Source organism: Lissotriton vulgaris, chromosome 6, assembly GCF_964263255.1.
Source record: "Lissotriton vulgaris chromosome 6, aLisVul1.2, whole genome shotgun sequence".
Lineage (NCBI taxonomy): Eukaryota > Metazoa > Chordata > Amphibia > Caudata > Salamandridae > Lissotriton > Lissotriton vulgaris.
This window is the reverse complement of record NC_141694.1, coordinates 1,862,248,386-1,862,265,978: the sequence shown is the minus strand read 5'-3', so window position 1 is coordinate 1,862,265,978 and position 17,593 is coordinate 1,862,248,386. Positions and strand designations below refer to the sequence as shown.

General features: G+C 45.3%; 1 protein-coding gene across 3 annotated transcripts in view; it reads left to right on the top strand.

Annotated features, from left to right (window-relative positions):
- LOC147709678 (uncharacterized) overlaps positions 1-17,593 on the top strand; it is a 349,189-nt gene that overhangs the window by 15,324 nt on the left and 316,272 nt on the right. For 2 of the 3 annotated variants that reach the window (XM_086928191.1, XM_086928189.1), the window contains exon 2: positions 8,171-8,317. The exons of the other annotated variant lie outside the window; for it this stretch is intronic. In XM_086928191.1, the coding sequence (XP_086784317.1) occupies positions 8,171-8,317 (147 nt within the window). The remainder of the gene's footprint in view (positions 1-8,170; positions 8,318-17,593) is intronic. 3 annotated transcript variants of the gene reach the window in all.

Here is a 17,593-nt window from a genome sequence, read left to right as displayed (position 1 = left end):
TCATAGCACCGCACCTCCGAGACGTCATCAACTGCTCCTTCAACTCCGCCACCTTCCCGGAAGACTGGAAACACGCTGAACTCACCGCCCTTCTGAAAAAACCCACAGCGGACCCCACCGAACTCAAAAATTACCGCCCCATCTCGCTTCTTCCATTCACGGCCAAAGTCATCGAGAAAGCTGTCAACAACCAGCTCGCCGCCTTCCTCGAAACCAACAAATCCCTCGACCCCTCACAATCTGGCTTCCGAGCAAAACACAGCACTGAGACCGCCCTCATCGCAGCAACGGACGACATTCGAACTCTACTGGACAACGGAGACACAGTCGCCCTCATCCTCCTCGACCTCTCTGCAGCATTCGACACAGTCTGCCACAGCACCCTTTTACAACGCCTCAATAACATCGGAATCCAAGGAAAAGCACTCGAATGGATCACCTCGTTCCTCACCGGAAGAACCCAGAGAGTCCGCCTTCCACCATTCAAGTCCGAGGCCTCTGAAGTCATCTGCGGCGTACCACAAGGATCCTCACTCAGTCCCACCCTCTTCAACGTATACATGAGCCCCCTCGCGGCCATAGCACGCCAACACAACCTCAACATCATCTCGTACGCGGATGACACTCAACTGATCCTTTCCCTCACCAATGACCCCAGCACCGCCAAAACTAACCTACACGAAGGAATGAAAGAAGTTGCCGAATGGATGAAACAAAGCCGTCTGAAACTGAACTCAGACAAAACAGAAGTCCTCATCTTAGGTACATCCCCCTCTGCATGGGACGACTCCTGGTGGCCGGAAGCCCTCGGAAAAGCACCCATCCCGACAGACCACGCACGGAACCTAGGCGTCATCCTGGATTCTTCACTCTCAATGAACAGACAAGTCAGCGCCGTATCCTCCTCCTGCTTCAACATTCTTCGCATGCTCAGAAAAACATTTCGCTGGATCCCCACCGAAACTAGGAAAACAGTCACCCACGCTCTGGTCACGAGCCGACTCGACTACGGAAACACCCTCTACGCAGGTACCACCGCAAAACTCCAGAAGAAACTCCAACGAATCCAAAACGCCTCAGCAAGACTCATATTAGACATCCCACGCAACGAACACATCTCTGGTCACCTTAAAGACCTCCACTGGCTACCCGTCAATAAGAGGATCACTTTCCGACTGCTTACCCACGCACACAAATCATTCTACGACATCGGTCCAGAATGCCTCAACTCACGACTGTCCTTCTACACCCCCTCCCGCCAACTACGTTCTTCCAGCCAAGCCCTCGCCACTGTACCTCGCATCAACAAGACCACCATGGGAGGCAGATCCTTTTCATACCTGGCTGCTAAAACATGGAACTCACTCCCCGCTAACCTTCGCCTTACCCAGAACCACCTAGCATTCAGAAAGCAACTTAAAACGTGGATATTTGACAAGTAATCCTCCTCCCCCTTCCTAAGCGCCTTGAAACCCTCCGGGTACGTAGTGCGCTATATAAATTCTTTGACTTGACTTGACTTGACTATGCAAATCAGCCTTGACCCGTGCCTCATGGGAACAGTCCAGCCCGAACTACCAAGCCATGTCTTTCCTAGACCGGAATCAAGCATCCAAGGACCGGTTTCTGGCTATAAGCCTTCTTCAGCCTGGATAGCTTGTCTCCAGTGATGTGGAGAGCCTGGGACTCACGTCTGAGCATACCCAGCCCACTCAGGGTGAAAATTGGAAAAAACACAGTTGATGGAAAGAATGCAGAACAATGTCTTACATTCAACCCAGTACAAAGATCTGGGCCTAAATCAATCCTTTTTTTGCTCTCCACACCATCCTAGGTCATCCAAGGACCGGTTTCTGGCTATCAGCCTTCTTCAGCCTGGATAGCTTGACTCCAGTGATGTGGAGAGCCTGGGACTCACGTCTGAGCATACCCAGCCAACTCGGGGTGAAAATTGCAAAAAACACAGTTGATGGACAGAATGCAGAACAATGTCTTACATTCAACCCAGTACAAAGATCTGGGCCTAAATCCATTGTTTTTTTGCTCTACACGCCACCCTAGGTCAGACACTGGATATATGCAAATCAGCCTTGACCCTGTGCCTCATGGGAACAGTCCAGCCCGAATTACCAAGCCATGTCTTTCCTAGACCGGAATCAAGCATCCAAGGACCGGTTTCTGGCTATCAGCCTTCTTCAGCCTAGATAGCTTGACTCCAGTGATGTGGAGAGCCTGGGACTCACGTCTGAGCATACCCAGCCCACTCGGGGTGAAAATTGCAAAAAACAAGGTTGATGGACAGAATGCAGAACATTGTCTTACATTCAACCCAGTTCAAAGATCTGGGCCTAAATCCATCGTTTGTTTTGCTCTACACACCACCCTAGGTCAGACACTGGATATATGCAAATCAGCCTTGACCCTGTGCCTCATGGGAACAGTCCAGCCAGAACTACCAAGCCATGTCTTTCCTAGACCGGAATCAAGCATCCAAGGACCGGTTTCTGGCTATCAGCCTTCTTCAGCCTGGATAGCTTGACTCCAGTGATGTGGAGAGCCTGGGACTCACGTCTGAGCATACCCAGCCCACTCAGGGTGAAAATTGCAAAAAACACAGTTGATGGACAGAATGCAGAACAATGTCTTACATTCAACCCAGTACAAAGATCTGGGCCTAAATCCATCTTTTTTTGCTCTCCACACCACCCTAGGTCAGACACTGGTTATATGCAAATCAGCCTTGACCCTGTGCCTCATGGGAACAGTCCAGCTCGAACTACCAAGCCATGTCTTTCCTATACCGGAATCAAGCATCCAAGGACCGGTTTCTGGCTATCAGCCATCTTCAGCCTGGATAGCTTGACTCCAGTGATGTGGAGAGCCTGGGACTCACGTCTGAGCATACCCAGCCCACTCGGGGTGAAAATTGCAAAAAACACAGTTGATGGACAGAATGCAGAACAATGTCTTACATTCAACCCAATACAAAGATCTGGGCCTAAATCCATCGTTTTTTTGCTCTACACACCACCCTAGGTCAGACACTGGATATATGCAAATCAGCCTTGACCCTGTGCCTCATGGGAACAGTCCAGCCCGAACTACCAAGCCATGTCTTTCCTAGACCGGAATCAAGCATCCAAGGACCGGTTTCTGGCTATCAGCCTTCTTCAGCCTGGATAGCTTGACTCCAGTGATGTGGAGAGCCTGGGACTTACGTCTGAGCATACCCAGCCCACTCAGGGTGAAAATTGGAAAAAACACAGTTGATGGAAAGAATGCAGAACAATGTCTTACATTCAACCCAGTACAAAGAACTGGGCCTAAATCCATCGTTTTTTTGTTGCTCTCCACACCACCCTAGGTCAGACACTGGCTATATGCAAATCAGCCTTGACCCTGTGCCTCATGGGAACAGTCCAGCCCGAACTACCAAGCCATGTCTTTCCTAGACCGGAATCAAGCATTCAATGACCGGTTTCTGGCTATCAGCCTTCTTCAGCCTGGATAGCTTGACTCCATGACATTGTTCTGCATTCTGTCCATCAACTGTGGTTTTTGCATTTGTCACCCCGAGTGGGATGGGTATGCTCAGACGTGAGTCCCATGCTCTCCACACCACTGGATTCAAGCAAGCCGGGCTGAAGACGGCTGGAATGCCAGAAACCGGTCCTCAGAAGCTTTTTTCCGGTCCAGGGAAGGCATGGCTTGGCAGTTCGGGCTGGACTGTTCCCATGAGGCACAGGGTCAGACTGATTTGCATATGGCCATGTCTGTACTGGGGTGGTGTGGAGTGCAAAAAAACGATGGATTTAGGCCCAGATCTGGGGTGAATGTATGACATTGTTCTGCATTCTGTCCATCAACTGTGGTTTTTGCATATATAATAATTGCAGCCTGAAGATTTGGTTGATAGTGGAGATATTCTTCCGAAAACAAGCTTGATACGCATGCATAATTTCACGCTCTTCTATCCAGGAGTGGAGATGCTCAAGGAGAATCTTAGCGAACAATTTCTGGGTGACGTCAATTTGGCTGATCGGCCTATAGTTGGTGGGCAGGATAGGTGAGCCCTTCTTAAAAACTGGGAAACTTTCAGCCCCTAACCAGGTGTCCTGGATCTTCATGCAATTCAGAATGGTATTAAATATTGCCCAGAAATAGGGTCCCCAAATGTTTGGTTGCTCCTGAATAAGTCTCCAGAGATCTTGTCTAATCTGGGGGCCTTTTCCAAGGGGAAGCTTCCATATTGCATTTAACACTTCTGTTAAAGTAAACCCTTGGGGTCTTCAAGGAAAATCCCTGGGATTGCGAAAGATGTTTCATCTTTGGGTTCTGTGGTTTCCTCAGTGGAATACAGAGCTTGGAAGTGAGACTTCCATGCGTGTAGGAAGGTGAAATCTGACTGCATGGTTGCCCCCCTTTTTTCCCCGGTGTTTTGATGGTTTTTGACTTAGTTTGGCTGGGATCCTGCTATCCAGGGTCCCAGCCTATCTGCTTTCCTCTCTAAATTGATTCCATGTACTATAGGTACACTCCAGCTTAGTTACTGTGGTATCCTTGTGAGTCCCTAATCTATATTAAACTAGGTACTAAGGGCATAGGTGCCCCAGAGGCCTACCAGGGGCTGCAGCATGTATTATGCCACCCCTGGGAAGCCTTCCAACATGTCACCACAGGACTGCTACTGCAGCCTGGGTAAGGTGGTACATGCACCCCTTACTGAGATATAGGTTACCTATGTCTACCTTAAATTACTACACATAGAGATCTTTTAGTGATCCCTCTGGCAGGCCTTATCAATCCTGAAGGCAGGGTGCTTGGTTTCATGTGAGAAGGGGCCCATACATGAGCAGAGCCCCTCTGCAGCCTTCGGAACCTATTCTCTGGAGCTGTTCTGTGATGCAGCCTGACCATATACTCTTAAGTGCATTGTATCCTTGCGGTAAATGCTAACTTTTGGATGCTGCATGGAAACATGTCATGTTCGGTGTCGAACAATTTGGAATCTTACCCCCGCAAGTCTGGAAGCAGGGGTAGAATTCCGATCTTCTAGAGGGAGAGACATGTACACACCGGTCTGCCCGGTAACAGTTTAAAAGAACCATGGCATCACAAAATGGATGCTGCAGCCACAGACACTAGTCTGGCCTCCTGCTGCTGACCAAAACTCCGACAGGGAAGGCCTGGACAATATATTTCCTGTCACAGGGAGGTGTAACCACCTCCGAGACAGGCCTTAGTGGATTAGAGCTGGGTGGGTGCACTCCAGGAGTGCTTTGAAGTCTACACTGGGGGCACATTTGGTGTCCCTGTGTATAGTCCAGCTCAAACCGGTTGCAGCAGCTACCATCCCCTGCTCTGGCACGAAACTGGACAAAGGAAATGGGTGTAGGCACCCCTCTTTCCAAACCCTCCCATAGGTGGATCCCTAGAGTATGTCCAACCCCTTCCTTAGGTATAAGTAAGGAACTCCTGGCAACAGGACTTTAGATATCCCTGGACGAACCTCTGTAATTGAATCCTGGAGCTTCGACGCTCTACTAAAGACCAGAGGATGGAAGAAATCTCCCTTGGGGTCAAGGAGTGACTCTCCTGCTTGGCAGGCCCCAACAAAGCATTTGCCTGTCTACAGCTCTGGACGAAACTCTGCAACTGAATCCTGGAACTACGATGCTCTACTAAAGACAAGAGGATGGAAGAAATCTCCCTTGGGGTCAAGGAGTGACTCCCCTGCTTGGCAGGCCCCAATGAAGCATTTGCCGGTCTGCATCTCTGAAGCTCCAGATGGACTCCCAAGTACCTGCAGCCCAAGAAGTTGATTTCCAGGCTTCTCAGAGGCTGACCCGAGTCCCCAGCAAAGCTGAGACCCGCAGCCCTCGTGAGTGATGTGGAATCGGAACTCCTTGTCAGAGTGCACATTTGCTAGTGCATTGATTCCGGATGTCTCTTGAACTCGTGCTTTAGGGTACTTGTAGCCAAGCCCTGAGCACCACCTGCACCTAGGGTTGTGGGTCAACACTCCACAAGTGTTCCGTGAGCTCACTTCTTGCATTTCAGCTCGAGGCTTCTTTGCGATCCCTGGTCAGTTGATTGGTTCCCTGTGAAGGTAACTTTAACCATTGAAGTCAACGGCTATCCGTGGCTGTGTTCAGACACTGCATGCGTCCCCTGTGTCACTACCTTGGGCGGTTCCTTGTGGCCCCAGCACTTCTACTAGCTCTAGGCCTTGTTTCTAGTCAAGTTGTGGTTCGTATACCACTTTCTTAATATATGGTTTGGTACGCCCCTAGGGCTCAACGTGTAACGGGCTAATTTACTGTGTGCTATTAAGTTTTCTGTATGTACTTTTGCTTCTAGTCTCATAAAGAGACTAGTGGGATGTGTTTAGAATAAATACATATATTTTATATATATAGCTGGTGTGGTTCTCCTTTTATTTGGTCATTCACGATATTATAAACTGGTAAAAACAAACTGCTTTACATTGCTCCAAGACTTAGCCTGAAGGCTGCTATCCATAGCTACCACTAGGATAGCTTTCAATAAAAGTTGTCTTTAACCTATCATCAGTAAGGGTCGATTGGACTGGTGCAAGGTGCCCACTAGAATAGTGGACAGCATATGCCAGGCCAACTTCTCACAATGCAGCTGCAGCAATATTCGGCTCTAGGACTGAGTTCTCTATACTACTGTCTGTAAAGCGCTGTTTTAATGGCATCTCATCTTTCAAGCTCTCAGTTCTTCTTAGCTAACTTGATACTATCTTGATAAAGGGCCCTATTTAATTTGATTAAGGATCTATCCTTACTTTTGATGGCAAATATGAGGGCACCCTTTGTCTTACGACAAGAATTGTTGAACCAAGTTTGTTTGGCACCCTTAGTCACCTTAGAATGCATCAGAGGATTAAAAATATTAGTCAGGCTAGTTGACAATTCTATGCGCAGAGCCTCAAATCTACTGATGGCTTGAGGAGAGTTAAGTGACATGGCAGCCTCCTCCATTTCCATTAAGGGCGAAATAGTTATTGAAAATAATGGGGCTGCCTTATCTGGTGACTGCTTGAGTGTTCCCCATCTGATTTTCCTTCTATTGTTAGCAAGTGTTACGTTGATACCTACAGGGGTACCAATGGCAGTGGGAATGTAGAATTCTGGAGGCTCCGACTCCAGTATCAGGGCATTGGGATCACTGTCATCTCTCGGCATGACAGCGAAGTCGACAACCCACTGCCATATGCTTGGTTCCACTAGAATATAATCCAACAGAGAGGATTGTTCTGTTCTATTAAAGGTTAGTTTCCCTGGCTGTTCTGACTTGGTACGGCAGTTGCACGCCCTCAGGGAATGGGTTAGTGTTATTGTATTTATCTGGAGTACCATGGGGGTCCAGGCCTTTACTGTTGGAATTTGAGGATCAGAAATTAACCAAAAACAATCCTCGTCGCTAGGGGGAGCATCAGTGGGGGCAGCGAGGGGCTCATATTGAAAATTAAAATCTCCCCCTATAATCAGCCTTGCATTCAAGGGTGCTGATTCAATAAATGTGTTTAATAGCTCTATGGTCGGGGATTCCTGTGTGATGCTTACAGAACGGGAATAAATGTTAGTGAAGGCTATTTTAATCCGGGAGGAAAAGGTGAGTACAATACACTGGATGTCGTCAGATGCGGTGTTCAACTGCTCAAAAGATACAATCCTAATGAGTAGCAACCCAAGTGCATAAGCCCCCCAAGGGTCTACCTCTTCCCCCTGTCGTAGCCAGCACATTGAAAGTTGCATAACCCCCCTCACAATGTCCTCCCTTGCCCATGACTCCTGAAGCATACAAACATCATGGTTGCCTACAAATTGTCCCAGTCTGGGCAGTGGAGTTTACTTTTTATTCCAGCGATGTTCCATGATAAAACCATAAGTTTATGGCTGGGAATAAGATTACCACCATGTGCATTATGACGGTTAGGGTTAGGGCTTTGGATGAACTCAGGCTTGGCCGTGGGGTCTACTTCGACAGCTTCCAATAGAGGACTACTCCTAGCTGAACTAGAAGTTAAAAAGTCTGGGGAAGTTAGAGATGGGTTATTCAGCAAATCTACACCAATCCTGTCATAATCTGAGGCTCCCTGTTTCTAATTCAGAATGCTAACAATCCTGATGATGTGTTGCAGGTGGATCACATCCGGGCACATGCCCCCTCATAAATGTCAGATGCAAGATGCCCCTGCCTCTCCCACAGTGCCAAAGTGACAGCGAGTGCCTGAAGACTGAGAAGTGCTGCAACCGCTGCGGGAAACAATGTTTGCCTGCTGTGAGAGGTAAAGTATCTTCAGCAACCTACCTTCTTGGGGGTCAGGAGTCAATTACTAAGCTCTGTTGCTTTCTCAGGTAGCATAACACAACATGACATAAGATAACATTAAATTACATAAGGTAGCCATGACATAGCATAACAGAACATTACATTTTAATTGGCCATACAAAGTCTGGTTACTTTCTCCTGATGTTCCTGTATGTTTCTTGGTATACAACACTTAAAAAGTATTTAAATATGTCACTAAACCCAATAGCACTTGCATTTGATTTAAAAAGCACTTCAAAATACTTGAGTATTACTTTACTTATTCACCACATTTTCATTCTTTAAAGGAACAAAGGCATTCTATTGCATATTATCTTCTTTCTTTTCAAGTTGATTGTTATTATTATTACACAAGAAGAAACAAAAGAAGACATATAGGTCAGATGCAAAAATATACAAATGACTGGGGCATCACAAAATGATATAGGTACTTAGGGTAGACAATGTTAATAAGAAGTATTCAATAAAGTGTCCAACATTGGCCAACCATACCACAACTGTGCCTGTAGAATCCCATGCATCGGTACGCCACAGAGAAATCAAAGAGCTGGCAGTATCCTTTTCCAGAAACATTGTGAAGTACGTGCATCACACATACTTTCTGACCCTGAGGTAAAACAAAAGGTTCAAAAAGGATGGGAATGGGTGGGAACGTTGATTGAAAATGCAAGAACAAAAAGAAAATCAATTGTGTCTTTGATGAGCAAAGGTGTGTCCCATGGGTGGTCTGTATCAACATTCGAAAGGCACCAGGCCACAGGAGGTACTCACTTAAGAGCTCAGTCCCCCAATCGGTCAGGCATCCAATCCTGCATAGGAGCAAGCCATGGCATGGGGGGTGAGCTGGGGGTGGGGAAAACCTGCAGGCAGCTGTAACCGGGTCAGTAGGGAAGGCGAGGGGCACACAGATCGTGAATCATACAGGTAAGGTCCTAAAACCAGGAATGTATAACCACCTCCCACAGGGGGTACCCTACTCTCCACCCCCAGTGGTCACTTGCATGAGAGTAATGTCAGTACTTCAAGGGCGATGGCGGTCAGTCTCGTCTTACAACTCAGTCAAATATGCATCCCAGACTAGGGCTGTGAGGAGTGCATGCAAGTCCCTAAGAAATGCTGGGGAAGAGTGACTAGCAAAGCCAAAAAATGATACAACAGCCGGGCAGAAGGCACTCAGGGGGGAAAGGGACGGATTGGTCAAAAACATCAGTAACCGCTAACACTTGTCCTAGATTGCTGTTCACCGGGTCCCGCTCCCTATGGGAAATGTTCACTCCAAGACAGTGGAAAGTGTTGCATTGCCATAGCAGCCCAGTGTGGTGCGGGCCCCAGGCTCAGGGACCTCCCATAGGGGAAATAGGCATGACTTAGAATAATTCAGTCATTTGCCTCATGCCTCACCAAAGTCTTCCAGAGTCTCTATCATCCCTGGCAGGCCCGGGCAAGGTCCCTTCGGAATATTGGTGCATCATGTGTGTAAAGAGAGATAATCTCTTCAACAGCACTACATGTGCTCCATTGTGGGCCCTCCTGCCTGAAGAGCCTGGCCAGAGACTCTATGTCCAGTACAAATAAGAGAGAGGAGAGCAGGAAACCCTGTTGTGTACACCTGTGTTACCCAAATGGTGGCAAAATGTTGCAAGCTATCCGTTCCCTAGCAACCGAGTTATTGTATAATAAGCCTATGCAACACAGTAGCTGTAACAAGAGAGAATCCAGTCAAAGCAGGTAGGATTTCCTGTCAAGTATCATTTATTGATAACCAGATCTTCAGCCACAGCGCAGAGCAGTACGTTCCCTTGAACCACGATCGTTCAACTGACACAGCAGAAGGAATCCTCGGGAACGTACACTCCAGACAGAATACAAAGCCGGCATTCCTAACGTGGTTATACAAATGGCATTCTAACAAGAACATACTAAACATTCCCCAACCAATTCAGACCCACTACAACACCTCCCCCTTTAATATGACAAACAAAAAAACAACAAAAAAAACCAAGAAAAATCATAGAAGTAAAATAAGAAATAGAAAACAAAAACAAAAATGTAGTAAGTAACAAAATTCTCATACCTAGCAGGCAATCTAATAGTGCGACCACTCCTAACCAAACTGCCCACAGCAACACCCCCTTCCCGTGAAACAGCAACATTAGGAGCTGGAACACCACCAGCTGCCGGAACAACATCAACACTTTTGTCACCCTGGTCTTGTAACCAAAATGTCCAATCCAAATCATTAGGACAACAACTCCTCTTTCTTTTCCTAATTAAGTCAGCTTGATCCTCTCTCAATTTAACCACCTGTCTCTTATTCCACCAGCCCCTCCTATTAAGAAAAACAGAGCCTTTAGCAACCTTACAAACCTTACCAGGATCATAGTAATGAGACTCACCTTTCCTGACAGCGAAAGGTTTCTTACATAACACCCAATCACAAACAGAAATATCCACATCATCAACAGAACCCTTTTTGTCAATATTCTTTTTCATACGATATTGACTACGCTTCACAGTCTCGGACAAATGAACAGAATGCAACTTCCCATCAGATTTACTTGCTAGCCAAGAAGGTAGAAGTAAAGAATTAACTTTTCTACCCCAAAGTAATTCAAAAGGAGTAACTCCTGTGGAGCAATGTGGAGAAACATAATTCCAAATGTTCTGCTCTACAAATGATTTAACATCTAAACCAGCAGCAATAGCAGTGTGGATTCCTTCTTTAAGGATTTTATTGCCACGCTCAACCAAACCGTTGGAAGCGGGAGAATACTTAGCAACCTTCAGATGTTTAATATCCAGAGAACCTAAAAACAAACACATTTTCTCAGACACAAAATGCGTTCCATTATCCGTGACTAAACATCTGGGAGCACCCTCCACCAAAAACAACTTACTTAAAAAAAAAAATAGTGTTTTCAGTATTAGGAGCATCAACAAACTTATAATACATCCACTTAGAGTGATAATCCACTGCAAGAATCAGATATCTGAACTCCTCAGAAAGAACTAAATAGGGCCCTGAAAAATCGAGTCCCACCTTGATCCAAGCTTCCTCAGGAAATTCAGTGGAATGTAACGATAAATTAGGTAACTTCCAGTGCATATCAGAAAGTAAACACTCCTCACAACTATCAATCAAACCTCTAACCTGTGCTTCCAACCCTGGCCACCAATAGTGTTGTCTAATTTTCATGCAAGTTTTAGTTACACCTAAGTGACCCTCATGACCTTTTTTAATAATGACCTTCCTCAAACTGGATGGAGGGACAAACTTATCACCTCTAAGAATAATACCATCCTTCACCAAAATTTCATCTGCAACCAATGCAAAGTTCCTAAGATCACCTGAAAAATTTCAAATCTCAGGACAACAACCTTTGCAAAAGGACAAAACCCTAGACAGCACCAAATCATCTAAACAAGCTTTCTTCCAATCCTCCTCTGAGACAAAAGAACCACAATTTTCCACTGCATCCAAAACTGCCACACATTCTACCTCATCCTCATCAAAATTTTCCTCATCATCCTCCTCCATCAACATCCTTGATAAACAGTCAGCACGAAAATTCCTACTTCCCTGGATGTGCTTGAGGTCAAAATTGAATTCCTGCAATTTGGAAACCAACCTGGTTAACCTAGCAGACATTGAATTACTATTAGAAACCTTGTTAAAAATGAAAGCAAGAGGCTTATGATCCGTCAAAATCTGGAACTTCCGTCCCCAAATATACATTTTACATTTCTGGACCGCCCAAACACAGGCCAGCGTCTCGCGCTCAATAGTGCTATAGTTTTTTTCAAAAGATTTGAGCGACCTGGAAGCAAAACCTACTGTCTGTTCCTGTCCATTTACCTGTTGGCTAAGAACTGCACCCAGTCCATTCATACTGGCATCCACAGTGATCATTGAAACACAATCATCGCGAAAAGCATGCAAAGCTTTCACGGAAATAACCAAGTCTTTGACTTTTTCAAACACACCATTCAACTCTTCCGTCCAAAGTAACTTTTGACCCTTTTTTAGAAGACAGCGAAGAGGATCAACCATCTGAGCGTAATTACAAACAAATCTCGCATAGTATTCTGTTAAACCCAGAAAAGAGCGCAGCGCATCTTTATAAGTAGGTGGTTTAGCCTCCTTAAGAGCCCTAATGACCTAAAATTTAGGTCTAATACCTTTATCTGAAATCGTATGACCTAGGTAATCCAGCTCATTAACACAAAATTTACACTTGTCTGCTCTTATAGTCATACCACTATTTTCCAAAGTTCCCAAAACCTATTTTAGCAAAATCAAATGTTCATCAGTAGTTTTTGAAAAAAACAGGATATCATCAAGGTAGGCTTGAACTCCCACCAACCCTTTGAACAAAGAATCCATCACTCTCTGAAATATACTGGCGGCTGACGCCAGCCCAAAAGGGAGTCTCAGGAACTTATACGCACCAAAAGGTGTGACAAACCTAGTAAGTTCCTGAGACTCCTCACTCAGAGGAATCTGGTGGTATGCGGATTTCAGGTCGATAAGGGAAAACCACTTAGCCCCCCCCAAATTTGCCAGAAGTTCGTGAATCTTTGGTAGGGGATGGCAATCCACCACAATATTCCTGTTTAAACCCCTCAAATCCGCACAGAGCCTAATCTCCCCAGTTTTATTTCTTGCGACAACAATCGGGGCGATACATTGAGAGGACTCAGTGGACTGTATAATTTTCTGATCTGTCAAATCCTTCAACATTTTTTTTAACTCCTCTCCAGCACTCAACGGAACAGGCCTGACCTTATGCATGACAGGTTGAGCGTTAGGAATCAATCTGATTTTATGCACAAAATTTTTAATACAGCCCACCCGATCTTTAAAAACTTCCTTAAAGTCCTCAAGTAAACGCTTGCAGTAAAAGTCGGAAACCCCAACACTCATGACTTCCATACATCTCACCTTAATGGGATTAACGTCCCCCGGCACCAAATACAACCCCATTTTAGCAAGATCCTTCCAGCCCACAATGTTTTTCCCCTTAACAGCAACATAAACTTTAGTCATTATACAACGACCAAGCACTTCCACATTAGACATAAAGAACCCCAACATGTCAATGTCCTTCTCCCCAAAAGACTTTGGGTTAATATCTGGAGAAGTTAACGGAAGATCTTTACTCCAATTTTTGTAAAAATAAGAGTCACGCAGAATGGTGACTGGAGAACCTGAATCAGCCATAACTCGGGTATGAATTCCATCAATCAAAGCATCACAAAAAGGACCTTTAATTTCCAACAAATCGTCTTTGTAATCCAGAGTCAGCAGCAAATTGTCAAAAGAATCTGAACATGACTCCAAATCGCAACTTACGTTGTTGACTTGAACTGACTTTTTTTGATCCTTACAACATTTTTGAAAGTGCCCAAACCTCTTGCAATTTGAACAGCGTTTATTTAAAGCAGGACAATTAGGAAAATTACCTATGTGGAACTTTGAGCCACATCTATACCAGAACATTTGAGACTTCTTCTGCATTGAAAATGGTTTTTTAGCAGCAACCTTCTCCCCAATAGCCATAACCCCTTCATCAGCTGAATCCTCTTGATGATATACCACATTAACTTTGGAAGAGGAATTAGCTTGCAAGGCTTTAGTAGAAATAGCAGATCTTTCAATACCAAGAGCCAAGTCAATCACTTCAGAAACGGGAGGTTTTTTGCAGCTTAGAATCCTTTCCTGGATTTTATGTGAAGAACAATTAAAAACAAACTGGTCCCTAATCATGTCATCAACAGTAGGGCCAAATTCGCAAGTTGTAGCTAACACTCTCAGCGCTGAAATGTACTCTTCAACCTTTTCTTCCTCCCCTTGTTTCCGTTTATAAAATTTATGTCGCTCCAACATAATATTAGGAGATTCGGAAAATTGCTTCTTGAGTTTTTCAATAGCCTCCAAATAGACATTCCACCGTCTATCACCAGATTGACCAGCAGGAGGAGGAATGGGAGGAATACTCTGAAAAATGCGCTGAGCAGCTAAACCCAAACTGCCAAAAAGAAGAGCGAATTTCCTTTCCGGGGAATATTCTGTTGCATCTATAGCAACGATATGGTTTTCAAAGAGACCAAACCATTCTGTCCAAATAAGATTGGGTTTACCAGGTTTGGCTAAAAACGGAGGAGGTTGAGTGAGTTGGTTAATTTGTTGATTCACAGACATTGTCAAGAAGAGAAAATAATAAAATAAAAAAAATTTGAAGAAATAAAATAAGAGTCAACTCAGACCGGAAAACCAGAATTCAAAATATTACCAAAGTTGAATAAAAGGTGTGCGCCTCACCGTGACACACAAATCTTCCAGAATGAAGCCAAAACCAATGAGTGTATAATCACGATACACAGATAAACAAGTCTGCCACAGGACGATCCGCTCCGAAGACCGTTACTAGGGCAACCAAAGCTTCAACAAGAATAAAGATGGCCGCTCCGTAACGTGAACGACGTCAGTACCCAGAGTACTTTGCGGCAACGCGCTACGTGAAACATCACAATAGCGCAATCCAAGTCTCGCACTGCTTTCAATCGTTGAACTCGGCGGGCGCCATCAGCTCGAGCCGTCAACTATTGTCGGATCCCTAAAACCCAAAAAGAAGCCGAGGTGGATCGTACCAGACTTTCCTTTCAAGCGAAAGACCGGAATTTAAATGCTGCGCCTCAATATTTCCAGCGAAGGAAGCAGAAAGATGACGGGTGGCTTTCCAAGCGCGGTTCCAGCAAGATATCTTGCAGGTGGCTGAAGACACTCCCAGCGTCGCCAAATGTAACAAGAGGGAATCCAGTCAAAGCAGGTAGGATTTCCTGTCAAGTATCATTTATTGATAACCAGATCTTCAGCCACAGCGCAGAGCAGTACGTTCCCTTGAACCACGATCGTCCAACTGACACAGGAGAAGGAATCCTCGGGAACGTACACTCCAGACAGAATACAAAGCCGGCATTTCTAACGTGGTTACACAAATGGCATTCTAACAAGAACATACTAAACATTCCCCAACCAATTCAGACCCACTACAGTAGCTCCAACCCTAATTCGATACGTCTCAAGACCAGCCCCCCCCCCCCAAACCTTGCTCTTCCATAATATGGACACGCCTGCAAAGACTGAGAAACGTGTTCCTTCCTGGAATAAATAAATTTAGGTCTGGGTGGACCAAAGTGGACAAGTAAGGAAGCCGGAAATGACCAAAGATCTTCCCCAACCCCTTAGATTCGGTGGTGAGCAACACAAATGCCCTATAAGAGCACACCACCAACAGGGCCTTCCCAGTCTTGGGGAGCAGGGCTATGAGCTCCTCCCTTACCGATGGAGGAAGAGTACCAGCTGTCTTTGGTGTTTGGAACAGAGTCTGTAGTCATAGGGCAAGTGTGGCTCTAAGCATTGTTTAGAGCTCCACAGGAAGTCCTTCTGTACACAGAGTTTTGTTTTGCGCCATTTGATCTAGGGGCAGGCAAACCTTCCTAAGCGTCAAAGGAGCGTCCAGTGTCTGGCGGGAGTTAGGGTCCAGTTATGGCACCGGCAGAATTTCCAAGTATACCAAAAGCCCAGGTTCACCCAACCTAGCATCCTCTTGGTATAGGGCTTGGTAGTACTTTAATAAGGCCCCATTAAAGGACAACTGTGATATGAGTATGTCACCCGTCGGCGAGAGGATGGCCATCAATTTAGGCCGCTTATTATCAGAGAGTATCAACTACCCTAGGACCCACCCCACCCCACATTGGCCCCCCAGCATACTGCCAAGCTGTGTATTCCGTATATTCCAGCTGACTCAATCTGTCTGTCAGGGTCCTCTATTCCACATTAGCTTCCATTATTACACAACGGCAGTCACCACGGTGAGGTCATGGTTCAGGCACACATTCCGAATAAAATGCACAGTTTTGTTTGCCCATTACCTTTGGTCCTTTTGGGTGGTTTAGCATCAAATTTGACACTCGCTTACCACAAGATCCAGCATATCAAATTTCATTTAAATCTCTTTATGAGAAAAAATACATATTTTAGCATCTTAGCTCTCACAGAAAGCTACAACAAAAACCGCTGAACAAATTTATACCATGAAAGTAGAAATGTTCTGAGAAAGTATGCTTTTGTTCATTTCAGTACATCTTTTCAGTTATTTTTCAGACATTGGCATTTGAAAGATGTAAGTGGGCTTCATATCATTTAAAATAATTTTGTCTATGTTGGTCATTTAAAGTCATCGGTTAGAAAAATCATAATTTCACATTTCGACTTTTCAACAACCGTGATTGGTCTATAAAAGATATCAATTTTTTTCCATGGATTAATTTAAAAATATAATTTTGATTTTCTGCATTTCCAAACTTGTTTACACGCATGTCTTCTTAATACTACTGTATTTTGCCATCTCTATAATTTTGAAAGTAATGGTCTCAGAGTAAACATAGACTGTTAGGTAAAGGATGTCATACATAACATGAGTACTAGGAAATCACACGTTCACCCGAACGAGGTCTATTGGCACTGAATAACAGATTTGTATTATTACCCAACGGTACTCATTTTATCAACCTCAGACGGTTGAAAGGCTGAGTGGACCTGCCGGATTTGAACTCGTGACCATGAGGTCGAACACAGGCCCCTGCAGTGGATTCAGTAGTCCACTGATCCACCAGACTCAGCCTTCATTTCAACACATTCAATCACATAGGGCCTCATCATGATATCGGGCAAACTTACATCTGCCTGACACCATTGTGATTTGGAACTACCGACCTTAGGTCAGAGGTCTCGACCGCAGGATTAGAATGTGACTGCCCATAGGGCAGTTGCAAACATTCATTTTTCAATGGAAGCTTGTGCGGCGGGAAGAAGAATCCCACCGCACAAGCTTCCATTGTAAAATCAATGCTTGTAAAAATCCCTGCACCGTGTGACAGGCACCATGTGGTGCCTGCCGCACTGTCCAGGGATGTTGTGCCCCCCTCAGGACTCATAGTGGAGGGTCAGAGGAGGTGGGGGCCCTGCTCGCTGCCCCCAAAGTCACTTTCTGACAGCCTTTTTCATGTCAGAAAGGCCGACATTAAAAGGCTGTTGGAAACCAACATCATAATCCTGAAGGGAGAGCCAAGGTTGGTTCAGCCACCATTCAAGTGATTACAATTCTGCTCCTCTTCTGACGGGCCCTGTGAGCCCATTGGAAGAGGAGCGGAATCCGCCCGTGGT